At 58.5% G+C, this 11,687-nt stretch overlaps 1 protein-coding gene across 1 annotated transcript in view; it reads left to right on the forward strand.

Annotated features, from left to right (window-relative positions):
- ADGRG3 (adhesion G protein-coupled receptor G3) overlaps positions 1 to 11,210 on the forward strand; it is a 16,461-nt gene extending 5,251 nt beyond the window's left edge. Inside the window, exons 3-12 of the mRNA XM_012647858.1 lie at positions 734 to 872; positions 2,410 to 2,556; positions 3,306 to 3,440; positions 3,909 to 3,948; positions 4,129 to 4,229; positions 4,376 to 4,488; positions 6,902 to 7,182; positions 7,359 to 7,452; positions 8,585 to 8,868; positions 10,459 to 11,210. Coding sequence (XP_012503312.1) covers positions 734 to 872; positions 2,410 to 2,556; positions 3,306 to 3,440; positions 3,909 to 3,948; positions 4,129 to 4,229; positions 4,376 to 4,488; positions 6,902 to 7,182; positions 7,359 to 7,452; positions 8,585 to 8,868; positions 10,459 to 10,571 — 1,447 coding nt within the window. The 3' untranslated portion in view covers positions 10,572 to 11,210. The remainder of the gene's footprint in view (positions 1 to 733; positions 873 to 2,409; positions 2,557 to 3,305; positions 3,441 to 3,908; positions 3,949 to 4,128; positions 4,230 to 4,375; positions 4,489 to 6,901; positions 7,183 to 7,358; positions 7,453 to 8,584; positions 8,869 to 10,458) is intronic.
- The last annotated feature ends 477 nt before the right edge of the window (positions 11,211 to 11,687 follow it).

The raw sequence follows: 11,687 nt of genomic DNA on the forward strand, positions 1-11,687 counted from the left end.
TATATACTCAAAAGAATTTAAAACAAGTCTTCAAACAAAAGCTTGGGCATGAATATTCATAGCAGCACTTTTCACAATAGCCAAAAAATGGAAAAGACCCAAATGTCCATCAATGGATGAATGAGTAACCAAAATATGGTGTATCCATGTAGTGAAATAATATCCATTCTTAAAAAGAAATGAAATGCTAACACATGCTACAGCCTAAATGAGCCTTGAAAACATTGTGCCGAGTCAAAGAAACCAGACACAAAGGCCTCATACGGTGTGACTCCACCCGTAGGAACTACCCAGGACACGCAAAATCGCAGGGACGGAAAGCAGATCAGTGGTCGCCGGGGGCTGGGGGAGGAGGAAGGGAGTGACTGCTTATTGGGTCTGGGGTTTCCTTTTGGAGTGACGAAAACGTTCCGGAACCAGGCGGCGGTGATGGTTGCACAACACTGTGAATGTACTTGATGCCATTGAATTGTACATTTAAAAATGGTTAAAATGGTAAATTTTATGTTATGTGCATTTTAAGGCAAAAAAAGACAAGCACATAGAATGCTCAAAGGGACCCTTGGCTGGAACCCCTCAGGACGAGCCTGGATTTCTCTCAAGCCGCACTGAGTGACCTCAGGGTCTTTAATTTGATACTCCGGTCTGCCCTCTCACCCCAAGAGCCTGAGGAATGAATAACTCAGCCTCCAAGACCCTCCCCTCCCCTCCCCCGTTCCCCGGCTCCCTGCAGATACTGGCTGAACTACGAGACCCACCTGGTGGAGAACAGTGTGTCGGAGACAGTGAACATGTCTTTCATGAAGGCTTTGGTCCGGAACTTCAGAACCGATACCCCGGAAGACCTAGTCTTCTCTCTGCAGCCTGCTCAGGTGACGCGCACTCCCATCCCTATCGGCTGGTTCGGACCCTGTTTTCCTTGGGCCCATATTTCAAAATTCTAAGGGGGTCAAGTCCTGCGCTTGGTGTCCATCAAAGCTGACCCTGCCCCGTCCCATTGGGCTTACCTCTGCCACCTTGCTAGCGGGCGCTCGCAAGTTAACCGGGCGAGTGGATCCTGGCATTAGACTATCCAGGGTGCTTAGGATGGACGTTTGGAGGACCTGGGTTCTGGACCCGGACTGGCCACCACGTCGCTAGATGTCCTCCGGAGATCCCTTTCCCTCTCTGGGCCCCAGAGTCCTCAGCTGTAAAGTGAGCTCAGTTTATGCAAGTCTGCAATTCCCACGAGCTCGTCCACCCAGGGAACACGCTGGAAAGCAGGGAAGGGGCACACTTGGCAGCCACGGGGCTCAGCGGGCTGAGTCTGGATTCCCACTGGTCTGGATTCGAATCCCGACTCTGCCCCTTACCAGCCGTCATGATCGTGGGCAAATTGGTCCTCTGAGCCTCGGTTTCCCCATCTGTAAAAGGACGAAGGTACTGCCCATTTTCAAGACCGAGGGGAAGAGCAAATGAGAACACGCGCAGGGAACGCTCGTTGGGATGAGGTCTCCGTAGCAGCCTCCAGCCTCCCTTAAGGAAGGACACAGATGCTGGCCGTTGGGGCAGCAAGGCGGGTTGGGCATCAGCGAGGTGCCTTTAGGTCTGTCTGGAGAAGGGAAGATAGGTAGGGCCTTTCACGCTTTCTCAGCCCGTTATTATGTCACTTAAGCAGCCGAGCCCTCTGCGCGGGGTACCCTCTGGCCCCAGAAATCACCCACATGTCCTTGTGACAAGGGTCTGGACAGGGAAGGAGAAGGTTGGGGCCGTGAGCTCCGGCTCTTAGCTCCACGTGTTCAATGCACCTGGGGGCTTCGGAGCCCAGCGGGGCGGGGCAGGCTGCAGCCCCGGGGAACAGGGACGTCAGGGAATGAACAGAACATGCTTTACCGCGACCGCTGGAATTTGGTGCAATATTTTGACCACCGTTAGTTTTTAAAAAATTCGTCGCTGTTGTTGTTGGGTGGGGAGGCTTTCACATTCGCCGCGAATTCGTGTGTCCTCCGTCTCTGCCCTTGTTCTCTCCCTTCCTGGACTTCCTTCCTGGTGGCTTTATTCTTTCCGCTTATTCCTGAGTCAGAAGCCAGACGCTGTCCCCACCAAGCCCTGCGTAAACACAGGGGCGGTGAGGACCCTGGCCAGAAGCACGCGACGGCCCACTGTCCTCACTGTCCGCCCAAGTGTCGCCTCTTCACAGCCCGTCAGCCTGGCAGGTGCCCGAGCGGGTGCAGGGGCAGCTCCGTCCTCCACAGGGGTCATAACTTGCCCAGGGGCCCCCAGCAGAGCTTGCGCTGTGACCCGGGCATCCTGCCTCCCAGAGCTGCTCCTCTACCCGGCGTGCCTCAGTTTCCCCTCCCAGCTGGGGGAGCGGCAGGACCTGCACTGGGGGCCGGGTAAAGACGGGGGCTGTCGGGTGTGTGGTTGCAGATTCCGAGGCAGGTGGCGAAGGATGAGGACAAGCCCCCTGACAGAGTCCGACTTCCCAAGAGCCTTTTCGGAGCACTGCCAGGCAACAGGGCCGTGGTCCGGTTGGCTGTCACTGTTCTGGACATCGGTCCGGGCAATATCTTCAAGGTGAGGAGAGGCCTAATGGGGACGCGGGGAAGCTCCAAGATGAGGTGCTAGGTGCTCCGGGGTCCCCTGCCCCAGCTTGAGCTCACTGGAGACTGCTGGGGGACCCGATGGGGACGGAGGAGGTGGTGAGCCTCTTGAGTGTTTCCAAAGCAGCCAAGGTCATCCAGGACCCTTCTCTCTGGGGCTGCGGGCTGCAGGCTCAGGCTGGTCACACACACACTCAGGTGTTTGGCACCCCACACGCCAGTATTCTTTGGCTTCTACATGTGTCCCAAGTGTGTTCATGTACCTTCACGTGTCCTTGTGCATGCACAAACACGCATGTCCTTTTCTGTTCCTGTGCGCAATCCCGTCTGCTCAGGTGCAACCATGTCCACACGGGCAAGTGCACCCATGCTCTTGCAAAGGTGTGTCCCAGGTGCGTGCACCTCTGAGTGCAGGTGCGTGCACCGCCCCCTAGGCACCCACTGTCCTCCATTGCTTGGACAACCCCGGCCTGCGCCTCTCTGGTTAAGAGGGCAGGAACTCCGGGGCCGGCAGTGGAGAGCTGTCAGGTGCCCAGCTTTGTGGCCAGGTGGCCTGGAGCACAGGCCTGGCGGGGCGCAGCTGGGGCAGGATACTGCAGGGAGCAGCAGGGAGAAGGTTGCTATGGCCTAAGGGGTCCCTGGTGCCCTGGGCTCAAGCCCCTGGCCAGGGTTGGGTTGGGACAGCCCCTTCTGCAGCCTGGCCTCCCCCATCTCCCCTCACAGGGTCCCCGGCTCAGCCAGGAGGATGGCAGCAGCGTGTTGAACAATCACCTGGTGGGCTTGAGTGTGGGCCAGACACCCGTCACCAGGCTGGCCGAGCCTTTGGAGATCACCTTCTCCCACCAGCGTCTGCCCCCTGTGAGTCACTGGCAGTCACCGTGGGGCAGACAGGCGCGTGGGCACACCCAGGCGTGTGAGCTCTGAGCACGCAGGGAAGGGACCGCACGTCTGTCCCCTCCCCTTCCACATGCACCCAGGAGGAGGGCCATACACACAGTTGTGCCCAGAGACACAGCCCACCCTGCACACACGTGCCCACGTGCCCCCAGATACCCTCCCACTCACCTGCTCACAGAGGTGCACAGAAGGACCCGCAACCCTCCCGGCATGCACACGGCATTCCCCTCCAGCCACACGCGTGCTCGCACAGACCTGCCGCCCACAGCCCCACACCAGCCACGCCCCTCACACGCACAGTTGATTTTCCTGTGCGACCCACGGGAGTGAGCCTTGGTTTCTACCTAATGCACACACGGCCAAGACCCTCCCCCCAACCCACTCCCAACCTCCCCGCTTCTGCTCCCGACTCCCACTCTCTGGTTTCAGAACATGACTGTCACCTGTGTCTTCTGGGATGTGACGAAAGGTAGGGCCTGGAGGACCTTTTCTGGGGTAAGATAGGTGGGGACAGTATGGGCTCCCTTGAGGGGTGGGGCCGGTTGCACTGGCTGGGCCCCTCCCCTCCCCTCCCCTTCCCTCCTCTCCCCTCTCCTCCCCTTCCCTCCCCTCCCCTGCCCCCTCCATGTTCCCCGGGCCTCCTCTCCAGGGCCAACTGGAGACTGGGCTTCCAAGGGCTGCTCCACGGAGCCCGGAGCCAAGGGGACTGTCTGCCGCTGTGATCACCTGACCTTCTTCACCCTGCTGCTGGTAACAGCCCACTCCACTCTGATCCTAGCAGCCCGGAGGCTTCCAGCTCCTGCCCCGGGAAGGGGGCGGCCTGGTGAGCCCAGGGCCTTTCGGGTGCATGGGCCTGGCCTCCAGCTGATCTGGTCTGGGTACGGGGTTGCCCACAGAGGCCCGTCTTGGACCAGGCCACAGCGAAGGCCCTCAAGCACATCTCTCAGGCAGGCTGCGGAGTCTCCATGATCTTCCTGGCCTTCACCATTGCCCTCTACATTGGCCTGAGGTGAGTGACCCCCACCTCCCCTACATCTGCCTCCTGCCCTCAAGGAGGCGGCAGGGCAGGGTAGAAAGCACCTTGGTTGTGTGGCCTTTCACCGATACCCTCTGCACAGGCAGACTCATCACCTGCAAAGTCAGGTGGAGGTTGCGGTGCGTCAGGGCTATTTCAGGTGCAAGTGGCAGAAACCCAGCTCCAATTAGCTTAAACATAACAGGGAATGTGTGGTCCGTGTAAGGGAAAAACTCAAGGCATGTGGACTTCAGGCAGGGTTAGATCCAGGGGCTCAAAGAGGACCCAGGACTTGGTCTCCCTCAGCTTCTCACAGCTTTGCTTGGCCTTGACGGTCACATCAGGCAGCTCCTCCCCCTCCGGGGGACTCTGGGGGCTCTGGGGGCTCTGGGCTTACATCACAGCTCTATAGCTGCTCAGGCAGGAATGAAAGCAGTCTCCTCTTTGCAAGTATTCTAAACTCAATCCCAGAATTGAGGCTTTTTTTTTTTTTTAAACATTTTATCTTGAAATAATTATAGATAGAAAGTTGCAACAACAGTGCAGTCTTGGCGTCCCCTCCCCCAGCTCTCCCCAGCGGAGAAGCTTATATAACTGCAGGACAGTGTCAAAGCCAGGAAGCCGGCGGTGCAGCGCTGTCGACAGGAATGCAGACCTTGTTCAGTGTTCACCACGTTTTACATACATTTGTGTGTGTGTGTGTGTGTGTGTGTGTGTGTGTGTCGGCCTATGCAATTTTGTCCCACGCACACAGCAGAGCTGACCTTTACTGGTCTAACCCGGCCCGTGTGCCATGCCTGACTGGGGCTCTGTGGTCGAGGGGCGGACCACACTGACCAGCCAGGCCAGGCCGCCCGCCTGCTGTTGGGTTTGAGCTGACAAAGCACCAACAGCCACCACCACCTGCCTCCGAGCGTCTCGGCTGAGAGTGGGGAAGGGTATTACTCTGGGAAACTTGGGGTTATTTCCAGAAGCAGGGGGAGTGGGTGCGCGACGGGCAGAAACAGCAGAGAGCACTGCAGCCTCGCTCGCCTGGCCCAGGCCATGGATAAGGGAGCCACAGGACCTGCCAGCTTGAAGGAGCCCAGGGGAGCAGCCCGTGCCCCAGCCTGCCCCGTCCACTGCCTCCTAGAGGCGCCTTGCCCAGCAGCCCCTGGGCCTCTTGCCCTCTGTCCAGGGCTCTCCTCTGTCCCCTCCCCACGTCTCTGTGCCTCCGTCACCATTTTTTTTTTTTTAATTTCAGCATATTATGGGGGTACAGATGTTTAGGTTACGTATGTTGCCCTTGCCCCCGCTCCCCGCCTAAGTCCGAGTTTCAAATATGTCCATCCTTTGGGTGGTGTGCATTGCACTCTTTGTGTATGCATATACCCGTCCCCTCCTCCCTCCTCCCCCCTCCCCTCCGTCACCATCTGAGGTGGGCTGCAGCCCCCACGAGACCCACCCACCCCATCATAGACCAACCCATGCGTGTAAGTGGTACTACCCCACTCCCACCCCTCCAAGCCCTAGGACACAGCCCCCGTCCCCAACAAGCTGAGCGTGACTTGCCAGCTGGCTGCATGGCTGGACCCTGTGAGCTGGGCTTGGAGTTGTCACCAGCTCCCAAGGGTGGGGCCTGGCATCTCGGGTGGTGGGGACATTATCCCATATGCCCCATCCAGACAGCCTGGGTTCCCATCCCCTGGCTGAGAGCCTTCGGGTCTGATTTGCTAAGAATTCAGAGTGGGGGCTGCGCAGAGAGGGAGGGGAGCCGGGGAAAGCACTGGGCAGAGAGTCTAGAGCCAGGGTTGGAGCCCCCGCCCTGCCCTGTGACTCCGTGAGCGTCCCTCCTGCACGCACCCCTCTGTGCATGCCTTGTGCTCGCACCCATCTGTCCGTCCGTCAGCCGGCGATTCCGCAGCCCCCGCCACTGTTAGGCCCGAGTTCACCGCGTGGAAGAGACGCGATGGGGCAGAGCAGAGTAACACGGCACTGCTGGAAGCTCCCAAACCAGCCGGGCTAAGAGTCATTCAGAGACAGCCTCCCCAGAAGGAAATGTCCAAGGGGGGTTTTGAAGGCAGAGCAGGAGTCCGGCGAAGAAGGCGGGAGGAGCAGGGAAAGGCATTGAGAGCAGAGGGAAGAGCGCGGTGAAACCCGGGAGGTGCGCGGAGGCGGGACGCAGCCAGCGGATTGCACGTTACGCGGTTTGGCGGATGCATCGAGTCAAGGCCTGAGGCCGCAGACCCCTGAGGGCCGTGAGGGGCTCCTGGACTTGAACCTGAGGGTGCTCACGCTCTGGCTGCTGGCAGGGTGGAAGCTGGAGGCTCAGGCAGGAGCTGGCAGTGGGGGTGGAGAGCCACAGGCTGTCGGGGTGGACAGGCCTGGGTGCCCCTCGGGAGCTGTGGCCTCTCATTTCTTGCCCCAGGCTTTCCCGGCAGAGGTTCCAGTCGGAAGATGCCCCCAAGATCCACGTGTCCCTGAGTGCGAGCCTGTTCCTCCTGAATCTAGTCTTCTTGGTCAATGTGGGGAGCAGCTCAAGGGTGTCCGATGCCGCCTGCTGGGCCCGGGGTGCCATCTTGCACTACTTCCTGCTCTGCGTCTTCACCTGGATGGGCCTGGAAGCTTTCCACCTCTACCTGCTTGTCATCAAGGTCTTCAACACCTACTTCGGGCACTACTTCCTGAAGCTGAGCCTGGTGGGCTGGGGTAGGTGCCGCCCGGACGGGCAGAGGGGACAGCTGGCCCTGAGGGTGTGGAGAGGGATATAGCCTCGGGGAGAGAGAGAAGGGGCTCCCGGGGCTCAGGGGACGGGCAGCTGGACCGGATGTGGAGGAGACGTGCCCAGGGAGCCCCGTGATGCCATACCTCTTCCCTCGCACCAGGCCTGCCTGCCCTGATAGTCGTCGGCACCGGGAGTGCCAACAGCTATGGCCTCTACGCCATCCACGACCAGGAGAACCGCACCTCGCTGGAGCTGTGAGTGGCGGCTGCGGGGAGCAGGGGTGGTGGCGAGTCCCTGGCTTCACGTGTCGGGGCTGGAGGGAGGTGAGGAGAGGAGGGAATCCCAGGAAGAGAGACCAAGCATGTCGAGGCCGGAGGATCCTCAGATGCAGCCGGCTCATGGTACAGAGGGGTAAACTGAGGCTCAGAGAGGGGAAGCGAAATGAGAGAGTTTGCCCGAGAAGGAAGAGGGAGACCCGGATCAGGAGGCAGGATGCCTTACTCTAGACAGGGCCAACACTCGCCCACATGGCACCTTCGGGCGAGGTGGAAAAGGTTATCCCCTGCCCACGCCAGGCGCTTGGCCTGGTGAGTGGAGGGCATGCTGTATTTCAGGCCCCACCTGCCCCTCACCAGGTGCCCTTGCGTAGGGCACAACCCGCCCAGTGATTCCCAACAGCCCTGGGTCTAGCCCCGGCTCTGCCCTTGACTGCTGTCTGTGTGACCTTGGCAAGCCCATCCTCTCCCAGGGCCTCAGTCTCCTCATCTGCACAATGGGGGCGCTGATCGACAGGCTCCCTCGGGCCTCCTGCCCTGCAGTGCGGGGGGCAGTGGAGCTGAGCTGAGCCTCCAGACTCCACCTGGTGCTCTCCCAGCGTGCCCGCCACTGTCCCCATGGCTCTGTGCTTGGCGGGACTGGCGGGGCCTTGGACCTGTCCCCAGGGCCTCTAAAGCAGGGGCCACGGGAGCCAGGGAGGTGACATAGTGCACGGTGGTGGACGGGTAGTCACAGGCCCATGTGATTGACGGGCAGCTGACTACAGCCCTTCAGGAGGGCGTCGACAGAGCTGCCAGGGGGATGGTCGTGTAAGAGAAGCAGAAATCTGGATAGGCACGCCAAATCTTCCGGTTTTAAAGGGTAGGCCAGCCATTCATTCAGTTTTTTTGTTTTTTTACAATGTAATGCGGAGCAAGTGAAACATGTCCTTGGGGTCACTTTGGCCCTTTTGCACCACAAGTCTGAAGAGACAGCAGAATGGAGCCTGTCGATGGCCCCTGTCCAGCAGGAGAGCAGGGGACGGAAGGGCAGAAATGGGAGGAGGTCACTAAAGGTCACCCGGGGGGACTTTGTGGGGCGTGCTGGTCATGGGCCACCCACCTCCTCCAGGTGCTGGTTCCGTGAAGGAACGGCCGTCCACGCCCTCTACGCCACCGTCCACGGCTACTTCTTCACCACTTTCCTCTTCAGCGCTGTCGTCCTGGCCCTGGTGGCCTGGAAGATCTTCACCCTGTCGAGTGCCAGGGCGGGCAAGGAGCAGAGGCAGAACCGGAAAGGGGTGCTCACGGTGCTGGGCCTCTCGAGCCTGGTGGGCGTGACGTGGGGGCTGGCGGTCCTCACGCCCCTGGGCCTGTCCACCATCTACATCTTCACCTTCCTCAACTCCCTGCAAGGTGAGGCGGGGCCAGGGGGCCGGCGGCTGCCCTGTCTGCGCTGGGGGAGGGGGCAGGGGGAGGGCGGTTTGCAAGAAACAGGCTTCCACCCGGCCCGCTCAGACCAAGTGTATGGATTTTAAACATCCAGGGCTCTCTCAGCGACCCCGGGCAGCAAGGGCGGCTGCATTCGTGAGAGATGCCACCGGGACCGGGAAAAGCCACCCAAACCAAAGCAAATCCTTTCCTCATCTTTCTCTCTGGAGCTATGTGTGTCTCTCATCTCGTTGTGGAAGCTCCTTTGTTTTACTCTCTCTGCTTGCCCGTCACTCCCCAGGGCCCTGAGTGGCTGCCCAACGGGGCCCCCTTCACCCTATGTGAACTTCCAATTCCAAGTCAAGGGCCCCTCTTGGTCCCATCAGCTGTGACCAGGAGTCAGGGTCAGGTGATTTGATGTCCACAGAAGGAGTCTCCAAGGAGCTATGGAAGCAGGAAGGAAGTGATCGCTATGGCTGTCACCTGCCCCCACAGGGTCCTTCCTCTGAGACCCCAGCAAAGGAGGAGAGGCCCAGGGCATGGGTCCCAATTTCCTCTCTCTTAGCTCCTCACACCCCATTCACACCCACAGGGCAAAGAGGTGTCACAGCCTGCCTGTGAGGTTAACAGCCAAGAAGGGAGTGACAAGGCTCATGCCACCAGAGGAGTCACTGGGAACCCAGGCATCCTAGACACAGTGGGGGCAAGCCCACAAGATCAGTGCTCAAGGACGCTGGGTGGCTTAGTGGTTGGGGCCAGACAGCCCTGGGCCCAAATTCCAGCTCCACCCCCAAACACACCTCTTCCGATCCTCACTCTAAAGTCCAGATCACCCCAGTACTTAGCTCACCAGATTTCACGATGAACAGCTGTGGTAAGGCACGTGTGGACCTGGTAGTCTTCAGTATGTGGGAACTATATTAGTAACAATAGAAACTTCACTATTAGACCATCTGAGATTGTCCCCAGCTGAAGAATCATAAGTCCATGTCTGGATCATCCCAGGGGTTAAGGGCTGGGGAGAGATGCACCTTGAAACTGTAGATTGGATCGCTGGTCTTTCAGAGGTTACCTGAATATTTAAGCCTGCACACTTCACTCTGAGTTAAGTTTCAGCTGAGCCTGAGTTATTCAGTATTTCTATCTTCCTCCCAAGACAACAGAGCCCTTGGTACACTTTTACTGCCCACTGAACTCTTCGCGATATTTTTATTGTTATATAGAGTTCTAGCTATAAATTTTCCTGAAACACACACGAAGTTTTTATTTCTCAGTCACTTTCTGTACTTACTAGAATTTCTTGTACTCCATACTTTCCCTTTTCTTCTTGCTGAAGCGCATCCTGCAGTAACCCTCTATAGAGCTGGTGGTTGTTTTGTACGTCAGAAAGTTCCTTTATTTTACTTTTTCTTTTCTGTGATGGATGTATGTATAGATTTTACTTCAAGATCTCTGTTTTTCATTTCCAAGATTTCTATTTGGTTCTTTCGCAGGGGTAGGTTTCATTTTTGTCTGACTTTTTCAGAAGTACTTGAGCGGTTACCGTGGCGCCATTTCTCCTCTCCTCCCTGACAGGTGTCTTCATCTTCTGCTGGTTCTCCATCCTCTACTTCCCAAGTCAGAGCACCGCAGCCTCCTCTTCCGGCACTGCCAGAGTGGACCAGACCCACTCCGTGTCTCACGAATAGGACGACACAGCCCTGCACTTTGGACTCAGCTCCGATGCTCTGTGGGACCTTGGGCGGCTTCCTGTGTCCCCCGGAGCCTTGGTTTCCTTCTCTGTACAGTGTGGCTGGGGAGGGAAGAAATGGTGACCAGGTTGGACCATGTGGCCTCAGAGGTCTGCTCCAGGTCTGTCCGTGGGTCCGAGAGTCCACACACGCAGGTTTGCAGGAGGCTGAAGTTCCTGCAGCCCTGAGACCCCCCGCCAGCAAAGCACGACATCTTCACCCCCACGTTCTGCCCTCGTAGCAAAGCAGCTCTTCTCTCCCTCACCCATCTTCTGGTCTCGGCGAGGGCCTGAGCCCAAAGAGGGCTGTCTGTTGTTGGTACAGCCTCTTAGGGGAGCCCCCAGCTCCTCCCTCTTCCCTCCTCCCCCTGTCACTGCCCTCCCACAACTGCACCCTCCCACTGCCTGTACTCTTTAGGGGCATTCAGGAGGTCATCGTCCTTCCAGCACTGGGGGGCAGCCTGCCTCTGGTTTCTGCCCATCCCATCAGAGCCCATCCTCACGGAAGAGACCCCTCCATTCAGTGTGCTGCCAGCCCCCCAGGTGTCTGGGGACATAGACTCTCAGAGAACACCACGTAGTGGGTGCACTACCTCGAGCAAGACCTTACTGCCCGCTCTGACTGCCACATCGGTGGCCCAACCTGCGATCTGCTGTCCTCGAGGAGGGAGAACACAAATGGTCCAGGGCTCTGAGCACCTGGGGTGTGGGGCCAAGGGGCGAGGGTGGGGGTGAGGGCTCTCGGAGCAGAGGCCGGGCGTTTCCACCAGAGTCTGAGCTCCTACAGAGCAGAGACCCGAATGGCCTCACTCGCCGTTCCAGCCCAGCCAAGCACAGGGCCCTGCACCCGGCAAGCCCTGAATAAATATTTGTTGGCTGAATGAATGGCTGTCTGAGTTTGGCCCCAGCCTGGCAGGGCCCCGAAACAAGGTAGTGTCTCTGGCCAGACCCGGTTGGGCATGGAGCTTCTAGTAGTGGGGCCTCCATTTCGCAACCGCACGCAGCTTCCTCAGTAGGAAACAAAAAGGGGGAGAGATAATAGAGATCGAGGTGGAGATACAAACATAGATGGAGA

This window comes from Propithecus coquereli, unplaced genomic scaffold (assembly GCF_000956105.1).
Source record: "Propithecus coquereli isolate 6110/MARCELLA unplaced genomic scaffold, Pcoq_1.0 Scaffold272, whole genome shotgun sequence".
NCBI lineage: Eukaryota > Metazoa > Chordata > Mammalia > Primates > Indriidae > Propithecus > Propithecus coquereli.